This window comes from Streptopelia decaocto, assembly GCF_964273445.1.
Source record: "Streptopelia decaocto genome assembly, chromosome: 18".
Classification (NCBI taxonomy): Eukaryota; Metazoa; Chordata; class Aves; order Columbiformes; family Columbidae; genus Streptopelia; species Streptopelia decaocto.
In genome coordinates, this window is record NC_138673.1 from 1,146,105 (window position 1) to 1,173,603 (window position 27,499).

Sequence of the window (27,499 nt, forward strand, 5' to 3'; positions counted from 1 at the left end):
CAGCAAAATTAAAGCTGTCAGGAAAGACGCTGGAGACCAGGATGTCTGTGGTAGGATGTCTAAGCTTGGACATCTCGGAAATACCTCAGATTCCACCGGTGAAGTTGGTCAGGAAATTAGAGAAGCATTGAAGTGTGACTGAGAATAAAGGTATGTGGGAGCACCTGGTAAGACCTGGAGGAACTTTTGGAACAGTTGAGTCTGTACAAGAACTGGCTTCATGGGAATGAAAACAGAATGAGTTCCCTGGCACTTGAGGTGAAACACTCCAGGAGATGTCAGCAACTGAAAACCGGGGAGAGTCGGCAGAGCGGTTCAGGAGCACATATTCCAAGAGCTCTGCAGCCTTAGGAAAACAGTAAGACGGAATTCGATAAACACAGTTAGGAGAGACTCAAGAATTTGGGCCAAATTTAAGCAGAGCACATAGAAACAGGCAACGATGTCAAGACAAACAGACCTGTGCTTCTAGGGTAGAATTCTGAAAAATAAAGTAGATGAACTGAAAAGGCAGGATTTATTAGTGGCATCCTAAATTTCAGAGTACAAGCTTTGTAGGAAAACCGAAATAGGCTGAGCTAGAAAACAAATATGTTTCAGGAAAACATGAAGGTAAAAGTGTGAAGCTCAGAGTCACCAGCACCAAGAAACAAAGCAGAATGTGCATGGACTCAAATCCCAAGCCTAAAGAGAACTGGGGAAGCACTGAGGCGCAAACACCAAACACCGCAGCGACCATAACGACACCCACGGGAGGCTGGAACACACTCGGAAAGGCTGTGAGGGCAGAAATTGCAATGGGAGACTCGTGCTGCTTCCACGTGAGCATCACAATAACGCATGAGACAAAGGTGACGGTTTTAGACACCATCAGCTGCTTCTTGGAGCCACCAACCAAATAATACAAAAGTATGGAACTCCTCCTTCGGTCCTAAGCTGCTTCAAAATAGAATAATTGAAAAATCACTTTGTTACGTATTCATCACACAGTAGAATTTCAGAGGGGACGAGCCTCCCACAGCAGTAACAACCAGATTCAGAAAAGAGGGGAAAAAACTTGTAGATATGGTGGTTATTTGGACATGCTATTAATATAAATGCATCAATAAGATCAGAAAGGGCTAAACAGTGACCAAAAGAAGGATTTTAGATGTCAAAGGACACCCTTCAAAGAGGGGAAATGTTTCCAAAGGACTCAAACCCAAGAGGAGCCCAATGTGCACCTAAATTAAAAAGAACAGTAAAAATGAGACGTCGTGCAGCTTCTGAGAAATGATCTGTTAAATGATTAAAGCCCTGAAGACCTTTTTGAAACACTGCGGACGTATCGGCCTGCTACCACAAGTGAACATCTAACAGATCAGCAAGATCACAGCAGAAAATCTGAACTATTCATGCTGGTGTTCAGCAGGAGAGCCCCCAAAAAGCTGCCAGCACCAACCCCATTTTACGAGGGACAACGTGGGAAGATTTAGAACAATCTGCTAGGAACGAGGAGTAACTAATCACCAGGACTAGATAATGCTCAGCATTTCCACGGCAACCCAAATGTGCACCAGGTGAATGATTAACCGCCGGTGCTTACATTGGCTCGGGCGCCGCAGGAATGAACGGTGGCAAACACGGGGTCGGTTTGGTTAAAAGGTCTCTGGGAAAGCGCTTAAATGTGAGTTCAGAACAAAGCGCCCGGCGGCCACGGTTGGTTCGAGGGCAAACATGGCACACGCGGGAAGAGTCAACACGGCTCTTCGGGAGGGACATTGTGTCACGCACGGACAGCTCACTGGAAGCATCGCTGACCGAGCAGATGCTGCTCATGGGGCTGCCAGTGGATGTGGGTTTTCAGAAGGGTTGTTTTATTTTTTCTTTGTTGTTGTGGGGTGTTTTTTGGTTTGTTCATTTTGTTTCACAGGTCACTCCCCACAGACTGGAAGGAAGCTCCTCTGAGGAAAGAGCAACTCTTGAAAAGATAAATAGCGCAGGACTTCAACGGTCATTTTTCACAACAAAGGGAGCACCAAGGGGAACCGTGTTCATCCCCACATTGTGCTCGTGTGTCACCAGGAGAAGAGCCCAAGCGATGAAGGTCATAGAAGTGGGGGTTGAGACACCTTGGGATGTCTCAGAGCACAGGATGAGACTTTTTTCAACAGTGAGGTTTTGACCCCAGAAAAGTGTGGCTATAACACCACAAACACACCAATCGGCACAGGTCACACCTACGGACAGGGACCGACACAAAAGCTCCTCTCAGCACGAAGGGAGCGGCCAGGCCGGGGACAGGGATCCTCCTCTGCGGGATGCAAAAACAGAGTGTTTTGCTAATGGCCCCTGTAGACTTATTGTCTGCACATGGCAAATATAAGTGAGAACACTAATTATCACCCTTCAATTAAAGCCAAGGATAGTATTAAAATTTGTAGAGAATTTTAACAAAAAAAAAGGCAAAATACGAATGAAGAGCAGCCACAGAAATGGGTGGGAAACATCAGCTGCCTAAAGCATAAGACAGAACTCAGCTTTTCCCTTATAAAGTACAAAATAAATAAAACCACAACTGCAAAAAGATCAGAGCTGAAAACCAGCACCGACACTGAAGGAAAGGTGAGTGGGTTTATTTTCCTTTTTGAAGGAACTATGCGCACAGCAAATCCAGCAGCATCAAGGCCGAGATGAAACGGGTCCTGTCGCAGAACACGGGTGCCCCACATGGGGAATGTCCAAACAGGTCCATTTCCCACCGAGAGCCACAGAGAGATCACGCAATCATGTTGTTATCTTTGTATGCTGGAATAGTATACCTTTATGGAGACCAAAGGAGTGGTTATTATACGCTTGTATTGCTCTAATTTTACGATGGCTGTCGCCAGGAAGAAGATAATAGTTTCCAGATAAGGACATCTCGGAACAGACTTGAAAGACAACGGACAAAGCCATTACCTTGGAGTATCCTGTCTCTAACAACACTGTTTTGCCAATGCTGGGTAATAAAAGATAAAAGGACTATAAACAGTTAAAAAGTAACCTGATTCCTGTGAATAGAGGCAGGTGGTGAGGATCAAAAGCCAAGGCAGGATTTAAAGACACACTCCCCAAAGCAGAACTGGTTTCTGAGTTGCACAAGCAAACAACACCACCTTGAAGATCTCGGGATGTCTGCAGGAAGGTGCGACCTGCCGGGATCCCCGCGTGGGACCTCGGGACACGGAGAAAAGCAAAGCCAGGCTTGCATCCAGCTCGCTGAGCTTTGGTTCAAGTCCATTCTTCCCTGGTTTGATTGGAAAGAAAACATCTGTCTCAAGAGAAGTTGGCTAATTGCTGTGAATTACTGGCCAGGAGAGCAAACCACAGATGGTCAACCTAAGCTGGACTTTCTGCAGCTGTCAGAGGGAAGCACATCCCCAAAAACCTCGGCTGCTCTCAAAGACACACGGAGACTCTGCCTAGGGCAGGGACCTACAGGTTGCGTCCTCCAGAACTGCGCAGGTCAGGAGAACGATTCTTATTTTACATCCTTGGAGAAACTGTGTAAATGCCATTAAAACCATGTTAACAGTCCAAAAGCAATGATGTGGTCAGTATGGCCACGTAAACTGTAAAACAACCCCCAAATCTAGTGCTTGCTGCCCGGATTCTCGAGGAAGAGAAAAAAGGCAGCAAACCGCAAAACTCCACCAGGATTTCCCCCCCAGGCCTCTCCATGAGAAACCAGTGACAGGGACCTGGGTGACACAGCGGTGACGGGGATGCCTTTACTGGCTGAGACAGAGAAAAGATTGAGGGATACCGGTCATTTCAAGAAAAGGATTATAGGGAATGCAGAAATGAATATGTCTGGCAAAGCTTAATAAAATCCTGTTGGCTTAATGCCACCTGCTGCAAAGAATGCGGCAGCGCTTCTCCAGGAGCTCCTGGGCTCTTCCAGGAGCAGAAGACAGGCTGGGATCACTGACGTGTTCATGGGAAAGACCTTCGGGAGATCTGCACTCCAGCCTCCCACTCACGGGGAACCACCAGATCACCTGAGATGATCTGTAAGGATGAAGAACCCCCACCTCTCTGGGGATCAGCCCCAGGACACTCTTGGGGAATTACTGGGCTTTTTTCCTCCCATGTCCAGTCTGAACGTCCCAAGCTGCATCCCGTGGCTGTCGTCTCTTTCTTCAGTCACCGGCTGCTGTCGTCAGAAGAGTTTCACTCCATCGCCTTTGGAAATGCCGTTCCAGCAGCTGCAGGCAGCTCACCCTTCAGCCTCTGCTCCAGACCGAACGAGCCTCCCGTGTTCCCCAGGGTGCCAAGCATCAGACAGCCCTGCACTGGCCCAACCCCCCTCCTAAACAGCCACCAAAACTTTGGTTTTCATTTCAAAGAGCATTTCAGAGAGAACAACTGGCCAGAAACGCGACCCCACGATGGACGGTTCCGCCAAGACAACGTCATCAAAGGATGAGTTATGGCCAGCGCGTTATCAACCACCCGAGTTAGCGTTTCTAACTGCTGCTGGCCCAGGTTTTTGGGCTGGATTCCTTCAATTCCACAATGTGAAAGGTGGGAAGAAAGGGGATGTGGCTCATATGCTGATCTGCCTGAGGGTTCTGAAGGTCAGGAAGGAGGATTAGCTGGGGTGTGACTCACCCGCTGCTCTGCCGGGGATTGCGAAGGGAAAGAAGGGAAGGGGAGAGTGGGGAGAGCCCGGTGGTGAAACACTCACTTGTAATTGTTGTTGATGTCAGAGACGCGCCAGACGTTCTGCAAGTCAAAGCCCATCCTCACCAGCTCCATCTCAAATCGGAATCTCACGTGGTCTCCTGGAAGAGCAGAGCATGGGGTATTTACTGACAAACGTGCCAGCGGCAGCTCCGGCGCAGCGTTCACAGGCCAGAGAGAAACTACAGGAGCTGGACAGCGGTGATCTGCTTCAGAAGCCAAAAAGATGTGTCCATCACGGGGGTTCCTCTGCTTTTTGTGTTAAATCAGGTCACTCTCAGTCTCAGGGCACAGAGCAGAAGGAAACAGCTTTCCCGCATCCATGTGGGAGTGGGGGACATTAATTTAACCCACTTTTTGCCCTTCTGACAGGAATGGCTTCCAAAGCAGATGTCAGGAAACCCATGGCAGAGGAGTCCTAAGCACCCACTCCAGGCAGCTCCTTTTTCTGGACTCCTCTCTCAGAGACTGACTCGGGGTTTGTTCTCTCATGTTTCAGCCTCGCCTCACAAATCCTGGATGCCTTTGTTGCTCGAGTGTCAAATCTTGTTAATAAATAAACACTGCAAAGCTCTTCACCCCATTCATATCCTGCAGCAACAACTTCCACAGGTAGGTTTATTTATACTAGAGAATACTCCTTTCTCTAAAGCAAAGACAACAAACATCTCCCAATGGCTGGTGTTTGGGACACAGTAAAAACATGTACTCTGTCAGCTTCTTTTTGAGATCTCTTTCAGCTAACCCATTCAACCCCATCCCTCCATCCCAACCTGTGTTTGGACATTTCATTCACGCTACTGCTTCTCTCCTCTCATATCAGCACATTTTTAAGACTCAAGCCAGGTTTGTCACTCATTTTAATCCCCTTTTATCCATGATGAAGCTGTTTAAAGAAAAAGCACTGCGAGTGAACTTTGTGCTCCCAGTGAAGCGAAACTCCCAGTCCACACGGGGGCACCATCACAGCTCTGCTCTTCTCTTTATGGATTCAGAGATTCTGTTTGTGTCTGTGTAAAGACGTACCAGACGTCTCCACAGATCTGAACACGGGAGTGTCTATTCTATGATTTCTGGGTGTTGGAGAAGAGATGCAGATGGACTCATGTTAATTAAACTGCCTCAAAGCTGATAGTGTTTACTACCCTGGAGCAAGACTGCGTGGGCTCTCCATCATTATGAGAGTACTAAAGTATGGGGTGTTTTCACAGGAAAAAGGGAAAAGCTGTGTACATGTTGCTGGCTCAGAACGCCCCTTATTGTCCTTATTACTATTATTTCTTTTACTGTGCTGTACCTGGCCATCAGCTGATCTCCAGGCCAGGTACAGGATGCCCCTCACCAAGGTAAACTTGAGCTATGGCTACAGCACAGCGTAAGACACAGCCAGACATCAGTTTATGAACAACAGTTCAAACTGCATTGCAGCGCTTCTGGATGGAAAAGCAGAGAGGGGACCAGCCAGGAGCTCACCTGGACGGCAGAGATGTGCATGTTGATCCTCCTCGTCGACACAGACTCCTAAGCACCACGCGTGGTAGGCAAACGCAAAGAGGTCCTCAGGCTTCGCAGGGCGGGCAATGGCTCGAGTTAACCTCTTCAGCCACTCCTGGCACTGCTTAAAGGTGGAAAAATGGCACCTGCAAAGCCAACAGTAAATCATCCTCAGTGGGTAAGTTCATCCAGCTGAGACACATGGACAGGGAGCTCTATCTTAGTAACCCTGGCCAGGAACAGCTCAATTCCAACAGCAGCACAGAGGGAGACGCTGGAGCTGACCGTGGCGACCGGCCTGCAGCAGCATCTACGATATAACAATTAAACAGATACCTGATCACTTTGGAGTCCTTGCAGACGATGTGAAGCTGGAACATATCCCGACACTCCACGCTTTCCATCATCCTCAAAGGCACCTGCGAGGGACAGACGCAGGGCATGACGAGACGCGCCACACCCCGCGGCAGACACCGCAGCCTGGCCCGCGGGCCCGTCACGCACAGTCACGGCTCCACCAGCAGTCACGAGCTTCTACTCCAAACTACGAACCCACTCAGAGGTTTATGAAGCTTGGTGACTCAGCGTAGAGCCTCCTTCGACAATTACTATTCGGATTTCTGTTCTGTCCCTGGGTAGCCTCCCACCTGGGGGTAGTTACTGACTAAATCGCATCCAGACAAGTGCAGGTAACCGAGCCAGACAAAAGCTGCAATAAAAGACGGCGAGCCAAGACAGCGAGAGAAAGCCTCAGGCTCCCACTGTCTGATTCTCGATTGCTGGTCTCCAGGCAGGAGAAGTCTCATTAAAACTGGCCTGCAAGAGACCTTAACAGTCTTAAAATTGCCAAGCTTAATGCTTGAATTTAAAAAGAACAGCAAGGGAAAGACCTAATTATTATCCAGCTGAGAACCCCATCTACACCCCAAAATTCAGCAGCAAAACAGCAACTGCACAACCAGCATTAACGAGAGATGGCATCAGCCATGGCACCTTCGAAGAGGCACAGCTCAACGACACAAAACTGGCCTTTACCCCCCCGAAATACTGCGAGGAATCACGGTTCAGGCAGCAGGAACAGGCAGATGTGGACTTACGTTGATCACAGAATCCTTGAATTTGATATGAAGCCGGTAGTTGGAGATGGCGATCACAGCATCGTTCGCATGGCCGAGATACTCCACACCCTCACCCTGCAACACCGTGAACGGGACCTGCAAGGGAGACACCGCCAGCTGAAGACATACAGAGAGCTGTGGGCACCATCCGTGCCAAGAGCCGCTCGTCCCACTGCCCCGCAGCGCAGCTCCCGTGGGAATCACTCCCGGCAACGTGCTCATCGTGTGCTGAGAGCCCACAACAGCACCGACAGCGCTGGGACCATGCGAGGGATCTGCTGCCAAAGATACATCAGGAGCCGCTGAGAACCTCCTGATGGATAACTGGGATGTCAAGAGGACATACCAGACTCTGTTCATGGTGCCCAACGCCAGGGTGAGGGGCAACGGGCACAGACTGAAACACAGGAGGCTCCATGTGAACATGAGCAGAAACTTGTTTGCTGGGAGGTGCCAGAGCCTGGCCCAGGCTGCCCAGAGCGGGTGTGGAGTCTCCTTCTGTGAGACATTCAAACCGCCTGGACCCACCTGTGTGATCTGCTCTGTGACCCTGCGTGAGCAGGGCTGGGCTGGGGATCCACAGAGCTCCTGCAACCCAGCCAGCCTGGGGTTCTGTGATTATTAATATTAATACATGCACAGAAGAGGTGTGACCACAAACCCCACGTACGCCAACCATGGGCACCTGGCAGCGAGGGGCTGCGTGGGGGTGGAGGGTTTTACGGTCCCTGCTTTTTGGAGAGGGTACAGGCAGCCCTGGCACAGGTGACGTGACAAAGGTGACAATGTCAGGCACAGTTCGGAGCCTCTCAGCCCGAGTCCCCTGCCCCACGGCAGAGTCCAGACGTGATCCCGATGTGTCACATAAACCAAGGGGGCTCATAGCAGCATCCCAAGATTGACAGGTACCAATCCGGGTCCATGAATCAAAGGTTTGCCCAGTTTCTGCTAACAAGGCTGCAAGGGAATCTCTGCGTACAGTATTTGCGTGACTGAGGAAACTAATTAAGTTACCTATATTAGAAACTAAAAAATAAAAATCCAGATAATCAAGTGTTTCTCTGGCTTTGCCTATCAGCCCAGACATGCCCCAGCTAGTTTTAAAACAGGAGATCCTGGCAGATGGGCAAGTTTAACTTTGATTTTCTTGAATTAAAAAAATTAAAAAGTGAACCAACTTAAAATTCATCAGGCTCCTCTTCCCTTAACCGAGTAGAGTCCTCATTGCTCCTGAATGCCACCTGCACCAGGTGATGTTGGGAATCAATTATATGAAAATGTCACAAAGATTTATCATTTCAGCCAGAGCCCTTTACTCGCCAGACAGGGCATCTGATGAAACAACTCATTATACTGTAATTAGCACAAGTCAGACAGCCTTGTCTCGATTTCTGAGCCGATTCTAGAGGTTGGGTATATGCTGCCTAAAAATTGAGTTTCCTGGATTTCAGACTTTATGTACAAGTGACAACTGTACCAACAACTTCTCCCTTCTTAAGTTAATGTACAAAAATAACTTTAGACTGGCACCTATCTGAAAACGCTTTAAAAAACTGAATTATTTGACATTAAAAAAATAGACACTCTTTATTCCTGCAGTTTTTTTATGCACGATTGCCAGAGCTGTTTTTAGTTGGCATGTGTTTCTTCTGCTTGTGTGGCTCTTTCACGCAGCAACAGAAGGGAGACAGATTAGAAACGGGATGGTGAAAACTGCAAGAACTGACAGAGGAAAATCCTGGAATAAACTGGCAGGTGCCCAAATACAGCTTGTTGTCAAGCCGATGGCGTCCTTTTAGACTTCACCTTCCATTAAGAGAACAACAAATTGCTGAAGGCAAATTGCCCTTTGGGAGGGGTGAATTTTATGGTCCTCCACGCAGAAGACTTGAGCAGATTCTGCTCTTCTCCGGGTGGGCTCCGCTCAGTCACCTCAGCAGCTTCACCTCCCGAAAGCCACAGCCCTGCAGCCCTGACCCCGCGTTTGCTCCTCCCGCTGCCGCAGCCCTTGCTTTTATCAGCACCGTTTAACCAAGATGATGCCAATCGCGGAACAAACTCAAACACTGCAGCGAGAACACCCAACGTGAGCCTGGAGGATGAGGAGGATGGACAAGGTGCCAGCGGCCGATGTTAAAGGCAATAACAAACACCAGGATGCTTTGGGTCCCACCGCTCAGGATCTCGCCCTTGCTGCACAGCAGTGACAGCACCGGGTGTCTTTCAAGGGCTTTTGCAGCAGGAGGCTGGCATCGGGCAGAGGTTTCTCTTTCCAACAGCTCTGCAGCAGGAAAATGCCAGGAGCAACATGTATTACAGCCAGATCAGCCAGTGCAACTGCACCATACGGCTACACAGAGCACAGCCCAGCGCCGACACTCAGCCTGGCCCAGCAGCGTCTACCTGCTGCAGAGGCTCTGCGTTTCTCCCTGTCAGCGCAGGCGGAGGGCAGGGAATGCCCAGGACGGCTCCGTATTGCATCATGCTCCAGCCATATTTCCAAGCGGCAGATGTGACGCTGTGCAAATCGCAGCATCTTGGCAGGGCCGGGGAGGCAGGGCCTGGGCGTTCAGAGCCGCCGCCACAGTCTCCACGCGTGCGGAAGGACCCGCCGGTCCCTCCGGAACACGAAGAGGGCTGCAGAATGGCTCTCAGGTTCCAGACCACCAGAGTTGAGCCTGCTGAACCCCAAAGCTGGTTTATTGGTTTGTTTGTTTGTTGTTTTTACTTCCTTACCTGCAATGACTCTTCCTCCTTTACAAGCTCTTTCGGGGGGAACAAGTCCTTGGCCTGGATGTACTCCAAACTGGGAGGGCCTTCCTCACCCTGCATTGCAAACAAAACACACATTGAGACAGGCCCGAGCCAGCACGTGTTGTGAAAAGGCAAAAATTGAGGCTGCTGGATGCTCTTGGCACCCCAATACACTGGGGATCTCCTGGACCTGTGCATGGAAATGCCTGTTCTGCCTCTGGACCCCAGCGGCTCCTCCTGCTGCTGCAGAACACCCACAGCACAGGGAGAGACTGAACCAGGTCTCCAAGCCCCGTCTCTTCCACCCGTGTTGTATTTGGGAAGCCAAGCAGAAACACCTCAGCCACGCACAGGATCCTGGATCGATGTGATCGTAATTTGTCACGTGAAAGGTTACCCCATTACCTTTACTATGGCAGCACAGCAGAAACACCATAACACAGAGGGTTTCCAACTACAGCTTCCACCTACTCTTCCTCCTCCTGTGTTCAGAAGGACTATTTTCTTTTAGGAGTGTTCGTTTTTACTCTCAGCCCAAAGAAATCTGGGAAGAGCCTGAAGCTTTTTGAGGAGAATATACAAGCGTGAAATGTAACTCTACAACAGCTGTACCCAAGTGCAGCCAATTCACAACTTGTGCTACCGACTGGTGACAGCACCCAAGCAGGACATTCGTCCTCAGGGCGGCTGGACGTGTCTGAGCTGCTGAAACGGACACGCCGGGAAAACCACAAAGGCTGAGAGAACAGAGAGCCTGGACACACCATCCTTGGGAAAGTGGAGAGAGTGTCTCAGTTCAGGACGTGTCGATCTTCAGTCACTCATGAAATCTCGGTCCTCACTTTCACCGACCCTCACCCCACATTCTGCCAAACCACCAACTGGCTACGTGAACGAGCCGCATCCCGACACTCAGCTGAGGATGCTCGCCTGCCCGGAGCTCAGGACAGTCTTAATTCCATGGGTATTCAGTGTGGGAATCTTTTCTTCAGAATGCCAATTGTTCTCTAACTATAGCTCCTCTGGGCTCCAGCATTTATTAGGAAATACTCTGTTCTGTAAGCATCAAACAATATTTTAAAATGAAATCTCTTTCCAGCTAAGTTATCTGAGCCACAACACCAAATTTCAATCTGAAAAAATGTGAACCTGACACTGTTGGCTCAGTTCTATTTAAAATGCTGTTGAATCCCCTCATGCTGCTGACAGCTGCTCGAGCCCCAGCACCTGAAGGTACAGCCCGTCCTGGCACTCCCAGGACCGCAGAGCAGGGCTGCCCCCCAGCCCACCCCTGGCTCCAGAGTTGCCCGAGCTGGTGCAAATCTCAGCACGAACCCCAACTGCCGGCCAGGGCATTTCCGCTCCTCACCCGCTCACCAGGCCCTGGGCAAGGCTGCCAGGGCACCCGCTCCAGCAGCCCTTGGTTACCGGAGACCCTGGGGGGCTCAGGGGCCACTGCGATGCTGGGGCACTAGCCCAGGAGAGCACGAAGGTGAGTGCCTGAACAGCCGTGCAACAGCTGGGGAGCAGAGATCATCTCCCATCGCCACTTCGCAGCTTGCAAAGAAATCCCAGCGAGCAGCAGGAACTGGAACAGGGCAGCCGAGCGCTCCACCGGCCCGGCTGTCCTTGAGTCCCTGCTGCCTGCGGCGCGGGACGGGCGGGAGGCTGAGCTGAGCATCTCCCGCTGCCGCCGCCCCAGCCCCGGCTACCAGCGGGTGCCCACGACCGCACTCCTTTCACAAGCCTGAAAGCCTCAGAGCTCATTTGGCCATGAGTCCTTCTTGGGGGGGGCTTTTTGCAGGAAGGGGCATCAGGTTTCCTCTGAGCAAGGAAACTCCTTTCTCCGAAGGTGTAAAAGATGCAGATGCAGGACCCCCTCCCCCAGCACCGCCCCCCGCAGTGTCAGCACAGGGGTCTCGCTGTGCACGCCGCAGCCATGGCGGGAGCTCCGGCACGGCGATTCTCCAGCTCCGGGCAGGGACCGGCCGGAGCCTGCGTGGCACCACACGCTCACCGGGCCTTCCGGCGGCTCGGCCTGCGGTGCCGGGCGCTGCTGTGCCCTTGGGCCCGGGCAGCGGACACGGGGAGCAGGGGTGGCACTGGGGGGAGGAGGAGGGATCCCCCCGTGCAGGAGATGACAGCCAGGCCAGGCGGATCCAGGGCAGGAGGATCCGCACGCAGCCCGGCCTCAAGGACAGGCCTGGTCTGGTGCAGCCGCCTCAGCACGGAGAGAAGCTGGCGTGCAGCCCCACTTGCATGGAGGAGAGGAAGGGGGGGCAGAAAAAAGCAGCACTTACGAAGCAGTTGAGCATGGAGCAGGAGACGCGGCCGGGCAGAGTCATATTCATTTCCCGAGGCGGCAGCTGGGCCGGGCAGGCACAAGCAGCATCTCCTGCCCCCGGGTCCCTGCTGCTGGCGGCGGCGGATCCGCGGCCACCGCGCCGGGCCGGCTGCAGCCCCCGCGCTCCGCCGGGCCCGGCAAGGGCAGGAGCATCCCCGGCAGGTGCCCAGCGCTGCCGGCTGCCGCTGACAATGGCGGGGGGGCGGGCGGGGGCCGGGCAGGCTCCTCCTCCCTCCCGAGGCCGCCGCGCTCGGCTCTGCCATGAGTGTCTCCCTGGCAGAAAATGGAGAGAGCGACAGAGGGATCCCCCCGCCCCTCCAGCGCCGGCCCCGCGCGCAGAGCCGGCGCGATGCCCGCGGGCGGACGGCAGCGACGCATCCGCTGCCCCACCAGCCGCCGGGGGATCCCGTCCCGCGCGCCGGGAGCCCGCGGCGCATCTCCCGCCAGCACCTGCCGCGTGTCGCACCCATGGCGGGAGCGCCGGAACAATAGCGCGGGGAGGCCTTGTCCCCGGCCCCCAGCCCTGCGCCCGGTGACCCGCTGGGAGGCTCGGCCAGGAGCCGCCCGCCGCAAACCTCTCCCTGCGCCCCTCCCGCCGGCCTCCGCCTGCGCACGGAGGGAGGACAAAGGGCTGTGCTGCTCGCTCCTCAGTGCTGGATGCTCCCAAGCCTTTAAGTCCTCCCACTCAGGGGCTGCTGTGTGTGCAAGGAGCAGCTGGGTGAGTCTGGAACCCACCAGCACCTGTGTGCCCACGGTCCTTGGTGGGGACAAGGCTCCCCAGGGCCACTGTCCCCCTCACTGACCACCTGGACAGTTCATGCTGCAGTGTCAACAACTCATCATAACAAGGACATCGAAATACTAGAGAGAGTGCAGAGGAGGCGACAAAGCTGGTGAGGGGCTGGAGAACAAGCGTGATGGGAGCAGCTGAGGGACCTGGGGGGTTCAGCTGGAGAACAGGAGCTGAGGGGAGACCTTCTGATCTCTGAACTGCCTGAAAGGAGCTTGGAGCCAGGGGGGTCGGGCTCTGCTCCCCAGGAACAAGCGGCAGGAGCAGAGGAAACGGCCTCAAGTTGCGCCAGGGGAGGTTGAGGTTGGATGTGGGGAACAATTTCTTCCCCAAAGGGCTGTGGGGCATTGGAACAGGCTGCCCAGGGCAGTGCTGGAGTCACCATCCCTGGAGGGCTGGACAGACGGACATGAGGTTCTCAGGACATGGGGCAGTGCCAGGGGTGGGTTATGGTTGGACTCCATGATCCTGAGGATCTTTTCCAACCAAAATGATTCTACGATTTAACTCTGGTATAGCAATGCCTGCAGACACAGGGAAATGCCTGGGGCACAGGGACTGCTGCAGGTCAAACACCCAGGAGCTGACTTCTGCTCTCTGTTGTTCGGCAAGTCCAGGAGCAAACCCCAAACTCCCCAGGTCACAGCCTGTGCCAGAGGCCACAGTCCAGCAGCCTCCCCAGCAATGCCATCTCCAGTTCCAGCACCAGCTCCTGCTCTGCACTCCGACTCCCACCATTCAGTCCGAGTGAGAATCTCTTTCTTAAAATGAAAAATTAAACCCCAGCCTTCATTAATCATTCAAGGCCCAGGCCCAAGTAATTTTGCTCAAATTGCACCAGCTTTTTTGTTCCTGGACCATCCAAACAGGGCACAGCCTGTAGGCATTAAGCTCCTTTTCAACATGGTTGCCCCACAGCCAGCACTACCCAGCAACACCAACCGCATCCCAAAAGGTTTTCCTGAAGTCAGATAGAAGATTCAGGCGTTTCTGCACAAATTCATTAAGGGTTAGATTATTCTGAGCTGCTTCAACCAAGGGACAAGCTTTTCAACGCCCAGGCCTGTTGTCCTTTGTCACTGCAGGGTGACAGTGCCCAGGCAAAGAGCCACTTAATGAACCCCCGTGCTGAGAAACCAGACACACAGACCACAGCCACGCACAGTTCAGGATAAAAACCCCAGAAGAAAATGTGACTACACCTGGAGATAAGCCATGAAATCCCATCACTGCCTCCGCTCCATCCCTGCCCACCATTTCCACAGTGCACGGGGGGCAAACGTCAGGTATTGCTCAGCCTGGGGGACCCAACTCCAGCTGGCACCCACAAAGCAAAACACATTTGCGTTACACGCAAAGTCAACACACCGAGAACAGAGGGTTACGGATGAGGTTACGGACTTGTCTTGGCCAACCCTGGGCAGCAGGAGAGGCACCTGCTCCCCACAGGTTATTATCTCGGTGAATGCCAGACGTCTGCTGCGAAACCAGGGCAGCAAAAGGAACCTTTTATACTGGAAAGTGTAGCTATTAAAGTAAAACTAATAGATTTTTTTTTCCCTGACATATCAGAAAAGCAACAAAGCGCATCTGTGGATAATGGCTGAAGCAGAGGTGTCTCTTAGGTAGACGCAGTACGCATCGCTATTTAACATATTAATTGCATACAACACATCGGCAGCATTAATAACACACAAACCCACAGACGAGGCAGGTAAGGGGTCTGCTCAACCACAGCGAGATGTTTAGAACCAGCGTCCAGCTCAGGGCCCGGCATGGGGACTGTTGCCAGCTCGAGTTGCAGAAGGACCTTTATAACCCTAAGCTGCAGCTGTGCGGAGTTAAAAGGTTGCTCATCAGATCATCACTTTGAATTTCCAACCTAAGATGACCTGAGCATCCAGAAATAGATGTTCTCCTGTTTTAACTGAAATATTTTTGCACTTTTAGCATTAAAAAAAGACTCACACATGGCTTAGAAACTTCCACCCAAGAGCTGTGCCTGGTGCAGAGCAGACACAGACCTTGCCCAGAAGTTCAGCACCGAGGCTCACGGAGTTTGAGGAACCAGATTCAAACTCCACCACGTTCACCCCTTCCTCCAGCATTTCACAGAGCACCTGCTCTCATTCGCGTGCCATCGACCAGACGAGGACAGGAGCGGTGGCAGCGAGGCCGCCCGGTGCCGGGCACAGCAACACCGAGTGCTCAGGGCCTGGTTCGGCTGGCAGAGCTGGAGGGAGCTCCTGAATGTCACCTCAGATGCCTCCTCGGCTGAACAGCCGGTATTTGCTCCTTATCACAAACCACCAGCAGACCGAACGTGAAAGACAAGGTTATTTTCATAGAACTGGGCTCCTCTGAGTGTTGTGCATACGAACATTCATGCAAGGGGAGAGAGAAACCTCCCTCGTTTTCTCCCAATCACAACCACCCTAAAGGTCTCATGTTCTTTGAGGAAAAGAAGAGGCGAATATAACATGGGCAGCATGTTCTTAAGACCGGTTTGCAGTAATTAACCCCTTTTCCACCAACTTGCAATGCATGTTGCTGATGCTCAGTGGCTCCCTCCCGTGCTGCTCCTCCCACCCCTCCACACGAACAGTTTACAACCTCTCGTGAAGGTCCCAAAAGGGATTGGGAGGCTCTGAGAAAGCACAGCGCTCCGCAAAGATAGGGCTGGCACGTGAGGGACCATCCTGCAGCCTCCGAGGGGACAATACTCCCCATGGAGATGTGCCGGCATGCATCAGGAGCCCAGCCTGCAACATGGGGTCCACACCTGGACTAACACGTCCAGGGAATCATGCCAGGAGCACGGGACAGGCACCGCGATGGTGACACCCACCACGATGGTGACACCGGGAGCACGGGACAGGCACCGCGATGGTGACACCCACCACGATGGTGACACCGGGAGCACGGGACAGGCACCGCGACGGTGACACTGGGAGCACGGGACACTCACTGCAATGGTGACACCGGGAGCACGGGACAGGCACCGCAATGGTGACACCAGGAGCACGGGACACTCACTGCAATGGTGACACCGGGAGCATGGGACACCCATCACAATGGTGACACCCACCGCAATGGTAACACCGGGAGCACGGGATAGGCACTGCAATAGTGACAGTGGGAGCATGGGACACCCACCGCGATGGTCACACCGCTCTCCTGGCCTGGAGCCGCTCAACACCCTGAACTGCATCTCTTAGTCAGCAGCTGGTCCAGCTTTCCGTGAGACACAGCCAGGAGGGACCAACAAGCAGGTGCTGGCAGAGCCCATCGCTTGCAGGAAGGTGGAAGCAGTGAAAGGGTGGGACGAGGAAAACTGGTCCCATCTACTACAGGGAGGTGCCACCACCAGCACAGGTGTGCCCTTCCCAACCACAACATGTCTTTATCCTCCATTTCTTTTTGGCATCACCAGTAAGATTGCTGTGATCACTCTTTCGTCAGGCAGAGGGCACCACTCCCACCCCTTCTAGATGTTAAGGGTGAATTTTTCATCACCACAGCATCACCCTGCAGACAGAGAAGAGGGAATGCAAGGGATTACGGCAATGGGTGGTGGAGATCTGAACCCACAGCCCTGTCCCTGGTAGTTTGTGCATTGTACAAGCTGCCCCGATCTGCCTCAGCGGGAGGAAAAACACAGGAAACCTGGCACGAGGAGGTGACTTCCATGGCAGGTGCTGCCAGGACATCAGTCAAATCGACGGGAGCCAGCGCAGCTCTGCCCGACAGCCTGGGGCTCCAGCGGCCACCGAGCCCCGCCGGACCTGCTTATCAACATCTTTTAACAGGCAAGGAGTGGAATGGAGAGACTTGTATCATTTATCTTATCCTAAAAGTTAAAATTTATCCTCTTGCTTAGTAGGTACCTACTCCATGGTGAGGTGACCTGCACTCAGACACGTATTTCTATTTCTCTCCACTACCTATGCAGGGGAGCTACAGAAGCTGACACCAAGAGCTGACTAGCTGTGGGCAACAGAACTTCTTGTGCTGCCTTCTCTACCTTTGTCACACGGTGGCATCTTTGTTTCAGGTCCCTCTACAAAAAAAATTCGGTTCCTCAAAGCCTAAAGAGGTCCTTGGGTGAACTGGAGGGTTGCTGAGCCACTAAGGCGGCCTCCCAGAAACAAACCCCTGAACTTGTGTGAAAGAAAAGTTACTATTTTATACCCCTTAGATCAGGACTGGGATGGTGAGTGCCATCTTTTTATCTTTACAGGCCCGCAGAAGAGGTTCTAGAGCTGCAATACTGCATTTACGATTTGTTCAGAAAGCTGCCCAGAGGTCAGACAGAAGTCAAGGGCTGTCGACTCCGTACGTCAGCAAGAGGGGACAAGGGACGACTGAGCTGCACAAAACCCACCCAGACCAACAGTCACGGACTCCGCCAAAGGGCATGAGCCGAACCCCGAGCTGCCGGCGGAGCCACAGAACCTTGTGCAAACTTACCGGCCAGGTTAGTTTTAAGTAATGTATTAAGGGCCATTAAGTTATGTAATTAATTAAGTTATGTATTAGTTTTAAGTTATGTATTAAGGACTTGGGGGTTTTGGTCAACAACAGGGTGATCATGAGTCAGCAACATACTCTGTGGCCCAGGCCAATGGTACTTGGGGTGCATTAAGAGGACTGTGACCAGCAGGTTGAGGGAGGTTGTTCCTCCCCCTCTGCTCTGCCCTGGGGAGGCCACATCTGGAGTTCTGGCGCCAGCTCTGGGCTCCCCAGTTCAAGAAGGAAAAGGAATTACTGGAGAGAGTCCAGTGGAGGGACACAGAGATGCTGAGGGGTCTGGAGCATCTTTGTGATGAGGAGACACTGAGAGAGCTGGGGCTGTTGAGCTGGAGAAGAGAAGCTGAGAGGGATCTGATCCATGGGATCAATAGCTCAGGGTGGGTGTCAGAGGATGGACCAGACTCTGTTCATGGTGCCCAATGCCAGGGTGAGGGGCAACGGGCACAGACTGAAACACAGGAGGCTCCATGTGAACATGAGCAGCAACTTGTTTGCTGGGAGGTGCCAGAGCCTGGCCCAGGCTGCCCAGAGCGGGTGTGGAGTCTCCTTCTCTGAGACATTCAAACCGCCTGGACCCACCTGTGTGATCTGCTCTGTGACCCTGCGTGAGCAGGGCTGGGCTGGGGATCTACAGAGCTCCTGCAACCCAACCAGCCTGGGGTTCTGGGAAGGTGCTGGGTGCTCATTAGGACTTCAATAGCCAGAGTTAAGGATTAAACCACTACTACCTGCTGCCTTCAAGGTCATTTTCAGCAGCAGCTAGTCTTTGGGAAAGAAATGAGAAGAGTCATACAATGAAAGCAAACGGAGCTCCTACCGGCCGCTACACCAGGCACTTATAGCAGCAGAAAGCGGAGAGCAGCTGGTGACACCTCCAGATTCGGGCGCTGCTGAGATGGGAGCAGCTTTCAGGCAGCATTGGCGCTGTGTCCTCTGACTGCAGAGCTCCCCGGGGAATCACCGGAGCGCTCCGCATGCCTGTGGGGAACAGGGCCTCCAGCCAACCCTCCCAGCAGCTGCCTGGAGAAGTCCAGCTCCGAAGGGCTGGCAGAGAACCTCGCAGATGGTCCATCAACCGGACCCCAGCTCCAGCCCTCACCGCAGCAGTCACGACCCTCCCGAGAGGTGGCAAAAGGACTCAGAGGAGGTTGTCAAGAGTTTGCAGCAGGTCCCCACCTCCAACTGCTGCCAGAAGCTTAGAAGCAGGTGGAGGCAAGTGCTTATTCCTACAGCTCGCAATTATTAGTTGCCTTCTCTCCCTTGCCAAAGGAGACAAAAAGCCGATATTTTCTTCCCAAAAGTCATCTTCAGGTATTCATAAGGAGCAGAAGACCCTCTTGTCTAGAAGAAACCAAACCATCCATGGTTACAACTAAGGGTGGGCCAGGGCCAGGTCAGGATGAGTATCTGTCAAGACACAGGAAAGGAGCACAGGGAAAAGCAAACGCTTTCATGTTTTAATAAGTCCCAAGTTCCAGCCTATGCACCCCAAAGAGAATAAAGGTCTGGAGAGGGGTGACAAGGATTAGAGATGGCTTCTCTACAGAGAAGAATTTAGAAGACTAGAGCTCTTCAGATGCCCAATTGGAACGTGACAGATCTACAAACCCCAAAGGCCATGGAGATGCTCATGGGCAGCACCGCACTTTACCAATCCCAATACAAGAACCGGGGACCATCAACTGAAACAACACAGGGCAAATTCAAAAGCAAAGCAAGAGGGACTGCCCTGTGCAACCTGTGTTTCCTGGAGGGATTTTGGATGTATTTTCAATTTTAATCCACTCTTTGCTTTTTCACTAATATCTGGATACATCTGCATCAGTCTCATACAGAGAAGTTGTTGGGTCTTTTACAATCTGCCACCAGGGTAACACCAGTCTGAAGGGTCACACACTTTCCCAGGCCACGACAAGGACAAACTTTCATCTCTGCACCCCAGAGCAAGCTCCTCAACCCCAAACTGTTCCGATCAAAAGCACAAGAGACCCTGAAGCCAAAGCAGGGAGTATCAGGATAGGGACTACACCAAAAACCGCTGCATGTGTAACTACTAGAGCTGACAGTGCAATTAGTGCAGAGAGCACGTTTCCTTTGCTATTCCAGTTGTTAGCAGATCACACGGGGGATGATCCCACAGGAGACGTCACTATTTCCTTGAGCAGCCTGCCAGATTTTATTTTCACATGTTTAACCTACATTTTCACGTCCTCAATTTGGATTTCCAGCCCTCTGACCGTCTCTGCTGTTCTGCTCTGTTCTCCTCCCGACACCACAACTCATTCCTGGCAGCGGCGAGCGCGGAGCTGCTGTTGATCCCGCGTTGCTGCAGCAACGCTCGGGCTCCCGGCGCCCGCTGGTCCCCATGTCACCTGCAAACCCCCTCAAACCACCGCCCTAACAACACCTGCAGCATATTTTTCAACATCCCTGGTCTCTGGTTTTCTTCCTCTCATCAGATCGCACGTATTTTGGGTTAGTTCTTGCATTAGAGGCACTTGATCTGAGTTCATCAGCAATCTGGCTGGTCTGGCTCTGTTCCAGTCTTTCCAGATTCTCTTATACCGTATTTTTCTGCGACTAATTATCCTGAAAATTCTGCTACTTTGGTGGCACCAGAGCACGTTATTAACATGGTGTTAAATCTTCATTGAGAGGTGACAGAAGAACAGAATGAGAAAGCCCAACATTCAGTATTAAAGCAAAAATAAATCAGTAAGCCACAAACCCAAAATAACCATGTCAGTAGCCCAAGGAGGCAGAAGAGGATTCCAATCTTATTTACTTTTTTCCTGGTATATTCCAATAAAAAATGTAAGGGTAAACTTGTCCTACCAACAGCATCTTGGCCACAGTGATAAAATCTCTCTATATTATATTATTCTATATAATATACCAGCACTCTTCTTTCCCATTCTCTTATTTATTCTCACACATTTGGCAGCAGTACAAGATTTGGACACACAAGGAAAGCCCAAAACCAACTCCAGAGGACAAACTGGAATATGTACTCACCATCCTCAGACACCGTCCAAAACCTCCTGGTTCAATCACAGCTCAATCTCTTCTTGTTCTGCCACTGGTCTCACCTGCAGCAAACGAAAGATAAACCAGAGGAGAAGTTTAGATCAACAGAAACGAGACTTCAGCATGAACACAGAGGGGAAAAAAAGCAAGAGCCCAGTGCTGTACTACCACTGCCAACCTCTGTTTAGTGCCCTTTCCAGGAGCTGCTGGAAATCAGATTCAGCATCACAGAGTGACACCAAACCCTCTCGATTGGACACAACACACAGCACACCCAGAGGTACCAAAAACACCAGAGGGGGCTCAGGAAAGAAAGACATGGTCATTACAGTTCAAGGACCTGAGGAGGATCCTTCTTCATACAAAACTTGGGTGCTTGGAGAAGATTGCTGGTGTCTTGGGGGAAAATCTCCTCTAAAAATCCCATTTCAGGTGCCCAGGAGCTTCAAGTGCCACGTGAAAACTCGCAGCCCCTTCTGCCAACTTCCCCCGTCAGCAGCGGGATGGTCGAGGAGGCCTTTGGGAGGAGGGGAAAAGCCAAGGAGCAAGATCTGAGCTACGTCCCACTCTGAGAAGAACCTTTCAACAGCACTGGATGGTCCCACACGCAGATCCTGGGATGTCCATGAAGAGACCCTTCCTCGAGGTTCTGCCAGATTTCTCTGATGCGGGATCATTTGATCACCAACATCTCTCACCTGTCCAAATTCCGCCTTCTGTTCTGCTCTTTCAGCCCCACGTACACCAGTTACACGCAATTAAACCCTGCAGCTGGAAGGGGTCAAGCAAATCTGATTTTTTTGCGCATCAAGCAAACCTGATTTTTGCCAGTTACTGGCAGCCTGTAGGACGCCAGAGCTCCAGGATTCCTCAACGACTTTGGTAACTTTTGCTTCTATTTGGGGTAAAGTTTTTTCCTCCTTAGATGAAATACAAATGTCAACAAATCATAGAAGCACAGAACGGTTTGGGTTGGAAGAGCAACATCCACAGCTCCTCTGGGCAGCCTGTCCCAGGGCCTCAGCACCCCCATGGGGAGGAATTTGTCCACAGAACCCCAGGCTGGCTGGGTTGCAGGAGCTCTGCAGATCCCCAGCCCAGCCCTGCTCACGCAGGGTCACAGAGCAGATCACACAGGTGGGTCCCGGCGGTTTGAATGTCTCAGAGAAGGAGACTCCACACCCGCTCTGGGCAGCCTGGGCCAGGCTCTGGCACCTCCCAGCAAACAAGTTTCTGCTCATGTTCACATGGAGCCTCCTGTGTTTCAGTCTGTGCCCATTGCCCCTCACCCTGGCGTTGGGCAGCATGAACAGAGTCTGGTCCATCCTCTGACACCCACCCTGAGCTATTGATCCATGGATCAGATCCCTCTCAGCTTCTCTTCTCCAGCTCAACAGCCCCAGCTCTCTCAGTGTCTCCTCATCACAAAGATGCTCCAGACCCCTCAGCATCTCTGTGTCCCTCTGCTGGACTCTCTCCAGTAATTCCTTGTCCCCCTTAAACCAGGGAGCCCAAACTGGACACAGAACTCCAGATGGGACCTCATATCTGTTCTAAATCCACCCTTTTTCGGTGTAAAACTGTGGAATTGGAGAGTGTCTAAACATCTTGAACAACATACCCCAGCTGAGAATGACTGTTCCTTCCACCATCGTGGAACCACGTCCAGCTACACAAGAGTTTCTGAGGAGGGGCTGGGGCTGTGGAGCTGGAGAAGAGAAGCTGAGAGGGATCTGATCAATGGGATCAATAGCTCAGGGTGGGTGTCAGAGGACGGACCAGACTCTGTTCGGTGGTGCCCAATGCCAGGGTGAGGGGCAACGGGCACAGACCGAAACACAGGAGGCATCATTTCTCAAGGCTTTCTGCCCGCTCAGGGGTTTCCTCCCCAGCCCAGCACCACGTGAGGTTTGACACCCACAGCTCAACGCCAGCACCAAGGAGGCATCTTTGAAATGTCACCTCCATCGCGCACGAGCAGCACCGAGTCCTTTACCCTCTGCGCTCCCCCAGGACCGGCAGGGAGGAACGACCACCCTCCTCCTTCCAGGTCATTTCTCATGCCTTGCCACGCACTCGATGAGAAAAGACAGGAGAAAGGAATAGGAGTGCAGAAGGGATTAACAACTTGTGTGCTAAATGAACTTCCATTTCAAAGCAGACCACCAAGTTCCAGGAAAATATGAAAAAAACCCCACAATGGACACCAAAGTTTTTTCTAGGAAAAGAGAAAAAAGACAAATCCTGCGATGCTTCAAACCCACATCCAGCCTTTTTTCAACTATCAGAGCCTTTTTTCCACTATTTGGCAAAATGACCACACAGATCAGGCTTCATAGAGATAAATAAAATCTAGTAGCAGCTTACAAAGCGTCTAGGAAGAGTCGCTGCCTCTAGTGACTTACAAATTAGGTGAAAAGCACAATTAGCAAGGGAAGTAAAATGATTTGTTCACTAGTCTGAAGATACCCAAATTATTGATCACAGCGAGTGACACACGAGCACTTTTCCTGCAGCACACTTTGTACCAACTCATTCTATCGCTGCTGAAGGCCACTTCAGTTTCTCACTTCCTCCCTCCTAGGAGAAGTCGCTAATCGCTAGAAACTGTGATTCTCCTTGGCTAGGTTGGAGGATGCTCCTCCTCGCTCCCATCCCCCAGGCCCATCCTGGAAGCCCAGGAGGAACCAGGGGAAGCGGCTCCTGCAGCCGCTGAGCTCAGCGCGCAGGAATGCAGCCGCTCCTCCGCCCCGGAGCCGCCTCGGCCTGGCCGGAGTGGCCGTGGAGCTGAAGGGGCTCCTGAGGATTTATGGGGTGATACCACAAAAACCCAAGTGCCGCTTGTACCACCAAGGAAAGCCTTGGGCCTCCCAAGTTATACCTGGCCCAGTCCACCCGTCCATGGGCACCATCACTCCTGCACTTGTGCAGCTCCACGTGCTCCTCCGCTGGTATCCCAAATGCATCCCCCTGTCTCACAGCATCCCAGAATGTTGGGGGTTGGAAGAGCCCTGGAAAGCTCATCCAGCCCAATCCCCCCATGGAGCAGGAACACCCAGATGAGGTTACACAGGAAGGTGTCCAGGCGGGTTGGAATGTCTGCACAGAAGGAGACTCCACAACCTCCCTGGGCAGCCTGGGCCAGGCTCTGCCACCCTCACCGGGAACAAGTTTCTTCTCAAATTTAAATGGAATCTCCTGTGTTCCAGTTTGAACCCATTTCCCCTTGTCCTGTCACTGGTTGTCACCAGAAGAGCCTGGCTCCATCCTCCTGACACTCCCCCTTTCCACATTGATCCCCATGAATGAGTCCCCCCTCAGTCTCCTCTTGTCCAGCTCCAGAGCCCCAGCTCCCTCAGCCTTTCCTCACACGGGAGATGCTCCACTCCCTTCAGCATCTTGGTGGCTGCGCTGGACTCTCTCCAGCAGTTCCCTGTCCTGCTGGAACTGAGGGGCCACAACTGGACACAATATTCCAGGTGTGGTCTCTCCAGGGCAGAGCAGAGGGGCAGGAGAACCTCTCTGACCTACTGACCACCCCCTTCTAACCCACCGCAGGTACCATTGGCTTCCTGGCCACAAGGGCCCAGTGCTGGCTCATGGTCACCCTACTGTCCCCCAGCCGTCACCCTCCTTTCCAAAGCTGGTGTGTTCGACTGGCTCCCAGCTCTGCTGCTGTGATTTCCCCCAGCGCTCGGTCCCCAGCCCCAGGAGGGAAGATGGCAGCTGCCACCCTGCACCGCTGCCAAACACCAGGTTGGCACCCACCACCTCTCCTCTGGAATCCCACGTGTTTTTACAGCCGCTCAAGGAACAGTTTCCCCCAAAATCCAGGTCAGCAGCTCTCCTAAAATCTCGGTCATGGGAGCTGCACTGCAGCTGGTCCCTGCTATGCTCGGCCAAGGCGGAGGCTGACACTGCTGAGTTAAATGAAGAGGGGACCAGAGACAAAGACAAGACAAAAAGGATGAAACCGGAGAAGAGATGAAAGAGCACAATGCCCTTTCATGCATGGATGGGAAGCACAGCCCAGAGCCTCCTGCTGTTCTGCTGCCGTGCAGTCCCGGGCAGAGCACAGGGCTGGCGTCCTACGGCTGGGGACCGGCAAAGCCAGCACCCCCTGCCCTGCGCACCGGCACCAGCAGCGCCGGCCCCGCCGCCCAGCCCTGCCCGACACACCCGGGCTGCGGAACCACAGAAAATAACTCACTTCACTCAAGCATTTTTACAGCCTGTATCCTACCCTGGAACTATTAATCCCAGAGCCAAACCCTCAGATAATAAGGAAATGTCAGAGATGAGAACACTCATAAAAATCTTAATTTGCTCTCCCCATAGCCCTCTCACCCGTGTGACTCACGGTGTTATTGCACACTTTGTTACACAACCGCCTGCTTTCCTCCAGGGATTTTTGCCTCTCTCAGCGTCAAACAGAGCGGCGGGGACTGAAGCAGCGGCCGTGCTGAAACCTCTGCCCTCGGTTGCTGCAGGTGCTAAAGGAGACGCGGGGGCTGCAGGAGGAGGACAGGACAGAGCTCTGTCCGCAGAGCCGGACCCACCGTCCTCCTTGGGGACGCTCGGCCACCACCTGAGCCACATTTCACAGTGGAGCAGCGACTACTCTCCATTTTCTGGATCGCAGCCCTGGATGCAAACACTGGGTTGCCTCTCAGCTGCAAGACAAGTCAAGGTGCGATCTAAACTGTGCGTGCGCCGGAAAACCCGACTGTCCAAGCAAACAACGAGGCTGTTGGAAATCAGAAGAAACATTGACTCCCTCTCTGCCTCCCCACGTCTCACAGAGGTGCCCTGAAAGCACATCGCTGCTTCCCCTGTGTGCTTCCCAGAACCCCACAGAAAACCTTGTGAAAAGCTTAACCACCCTGTCTTGAGCGCAGCTTAACAACAGCAAGCCAGGCTTAGGAAAAGGCTGAATACTAAGGAACGGCAGGGCTGCTCCTGCAATCCCCGGCGGTCGGAGCAGAGTCCTTCGGGAGGGGGACGGACGCACAGGGGTATTTCACGCACACACGAAAGGTGGAAACGCAGCAATTGCTCATTAGAGCTCCCGGCCTCGTTAGCGCTGCCGTGCCGCGGTTTTCGGTGGGTGGCCCCGCTGGCAGCGCCGCGCTTCCCGCTACCAGGCTGGGTTTTAATTGCATATAAAACTCGGCCAATTGTTCGCAGTTGGAGCGAAGCTCCTCACACTCAGTGCTGCCCCAGGCAAAGATTTTGCTTTAATTTCAGCTAAAATGAGAGAGTTAGTCCTGATGCACTTAGTGGGGAAAAACAAGCCCTGATATTAAACAGGAGATGTTAGAAGAAATAACCAGGAACCTTATTAGCCTATTTTGATCCCAAATGAAACAGAACAGCCATCTCAGACCGCTCAACTAATTAGATGCTAAAAATATAATTGCCAGACCACATAGTTACATGCAAATCAGATTGTATGGGACAGTCTTTGTTATTTTAAGCAAAATTACAGGTCTGAGGGCTGTTTCTAATGAATGCCGCTACCAGCTGGTCTTCAAAAAGAAAAAAACTTACTAATGAATAACTATTAAAAGAAAAGATTGGGCTACCAGAGCTTGGGAATGTCACAGTAATTCCAGATGATGTTGACAAGTTGCCCAAGTATTCAGATTGCTCTGCAACGCTAAAGCAATCGTAATTTAACTGCATGTGGGTATAACCAGAGCAAGGTATGAATGCAGAGATCCACAATTACCCACAAGATGAAGAGCGGCTGCTTTCCGGTTCACGTACCTTAGAAAACCCCGGAGCCACCTCTGTGAGAGCTGCCGGACCAGGAGCAGCAAAGAGCCTCCTGCAATAATATATAAAAGCAGGAAACGGCAGAGGTGGTGAATCGATGGTGTTGCTGCCACCGGGGTCGTGGCTGTAACTACCAAAGCTCAGACAGCGAGGTGGAAGCAGAAGGACAAAACCCATCTAGCGACACAAAGCAAAACAAGCTCACATATGCAGCTTAAAAAAAGAAGAAAAAACTGAGAGAGAAGACTTGCTCATTATGTTGAAGTATTTGTGCAAAGTATAGTGAGCTCTGGGCAACGCAGCTGACGAGGACATAACTCGAGCCAATTCCTGGTAGACGAAGTTTCAGAGTTGGACAGATTCCATCAGGCTGATGAAAAAAGCTGTTTTTTTTACTGCTCGGAGTACTAAAACCAGATCAGATACTTATTTATGTGCAGGTTTGAATCCCCACAGGCTGCCCTCGGCACAGCCCCCTCCGGCTGCTCTAGGTTGGGACTCGGGGTGACAGAGCAGGAGAGTCACCCCGCCTGGAGGGCGAGAGAACTTCTCCCAGGGGATAACACACACGCGTTCTCCGTCCCCAGTACCAGGGGATGGTTTAGACCAACAAACAGCACAGCGCAGACATCACCTTGCTCAGCCCACAGCATAGACCCACGTCCTGCCCAAGAGCTGAACCACCCGCCTGAACCACGGCCACCACCGCAGCTGGGAGATGGTAACAGCTCGTAAACCCTTCCCGGTCATCCGGTCTGAGTCAGTTCGTTATTAAAATGCCCGGAAAGTGCTTCCCTTCTTATTTAAAAGCCATCCAGACCTCTTTGGAAAGTCATTAGGCTCCTCTCGCATTCGACTCAGGAACACCCTGGGTGCAAACACGGCGATCGCAGCCAAGAGATGAGCTGAGGACACAGCAGCTCTTTGCAGGGCTGTAGAGAGCGGGGAGAGCTC

The 27,499-nt window shown here is 52.4% G+C and overlaps 1 protein-coding gene across 2 annotated transcripts in view; it reads right to left on the bottom strand.

The window, feature by feature from the left end:
* The window catches only part of MTMR4 (myotubularin related protein 4), a 59,574-nt gene that overhangs the window by 17,260 nt on the left and 14,815 nt on the right, over window positions 1–27,499 (bottom strand). For both annotated transcript variants that reach the window (XM_082068395.1, XM_082068396.1), the window contains exons 2-7: window positions 20,756–20,829; window positions 10,056–10,145; window positions 7,299–7,415; window positions 6,538–6,620; window positions 6,181–6,347; window positions 4,712–4,808 (exon numbers count right to left, since the gene is read on the bottom strand). In XM_082068395.1, coding sequence (XP_081924521.1) covers window positions 4,712–4,808; window positions 6,181–6,347; window positions 6,538–6,620; window positions 7,299–7,415; window positions 10,056–10,145; window positions 20,756–20,758 — 557 coding nt within the window. In that variant the 5' untranslated portion in view covers window positions 20,759–20,829. The remainder of the gene's footprint in view (window positions 1–4,711; window positions 4,809–6,180; window positions 6,348–6,537; window positions 6,621–7,298; window positions 7,416–10,055; window positions 10,146–20,755; window positions 20,830–27,499) is intronic.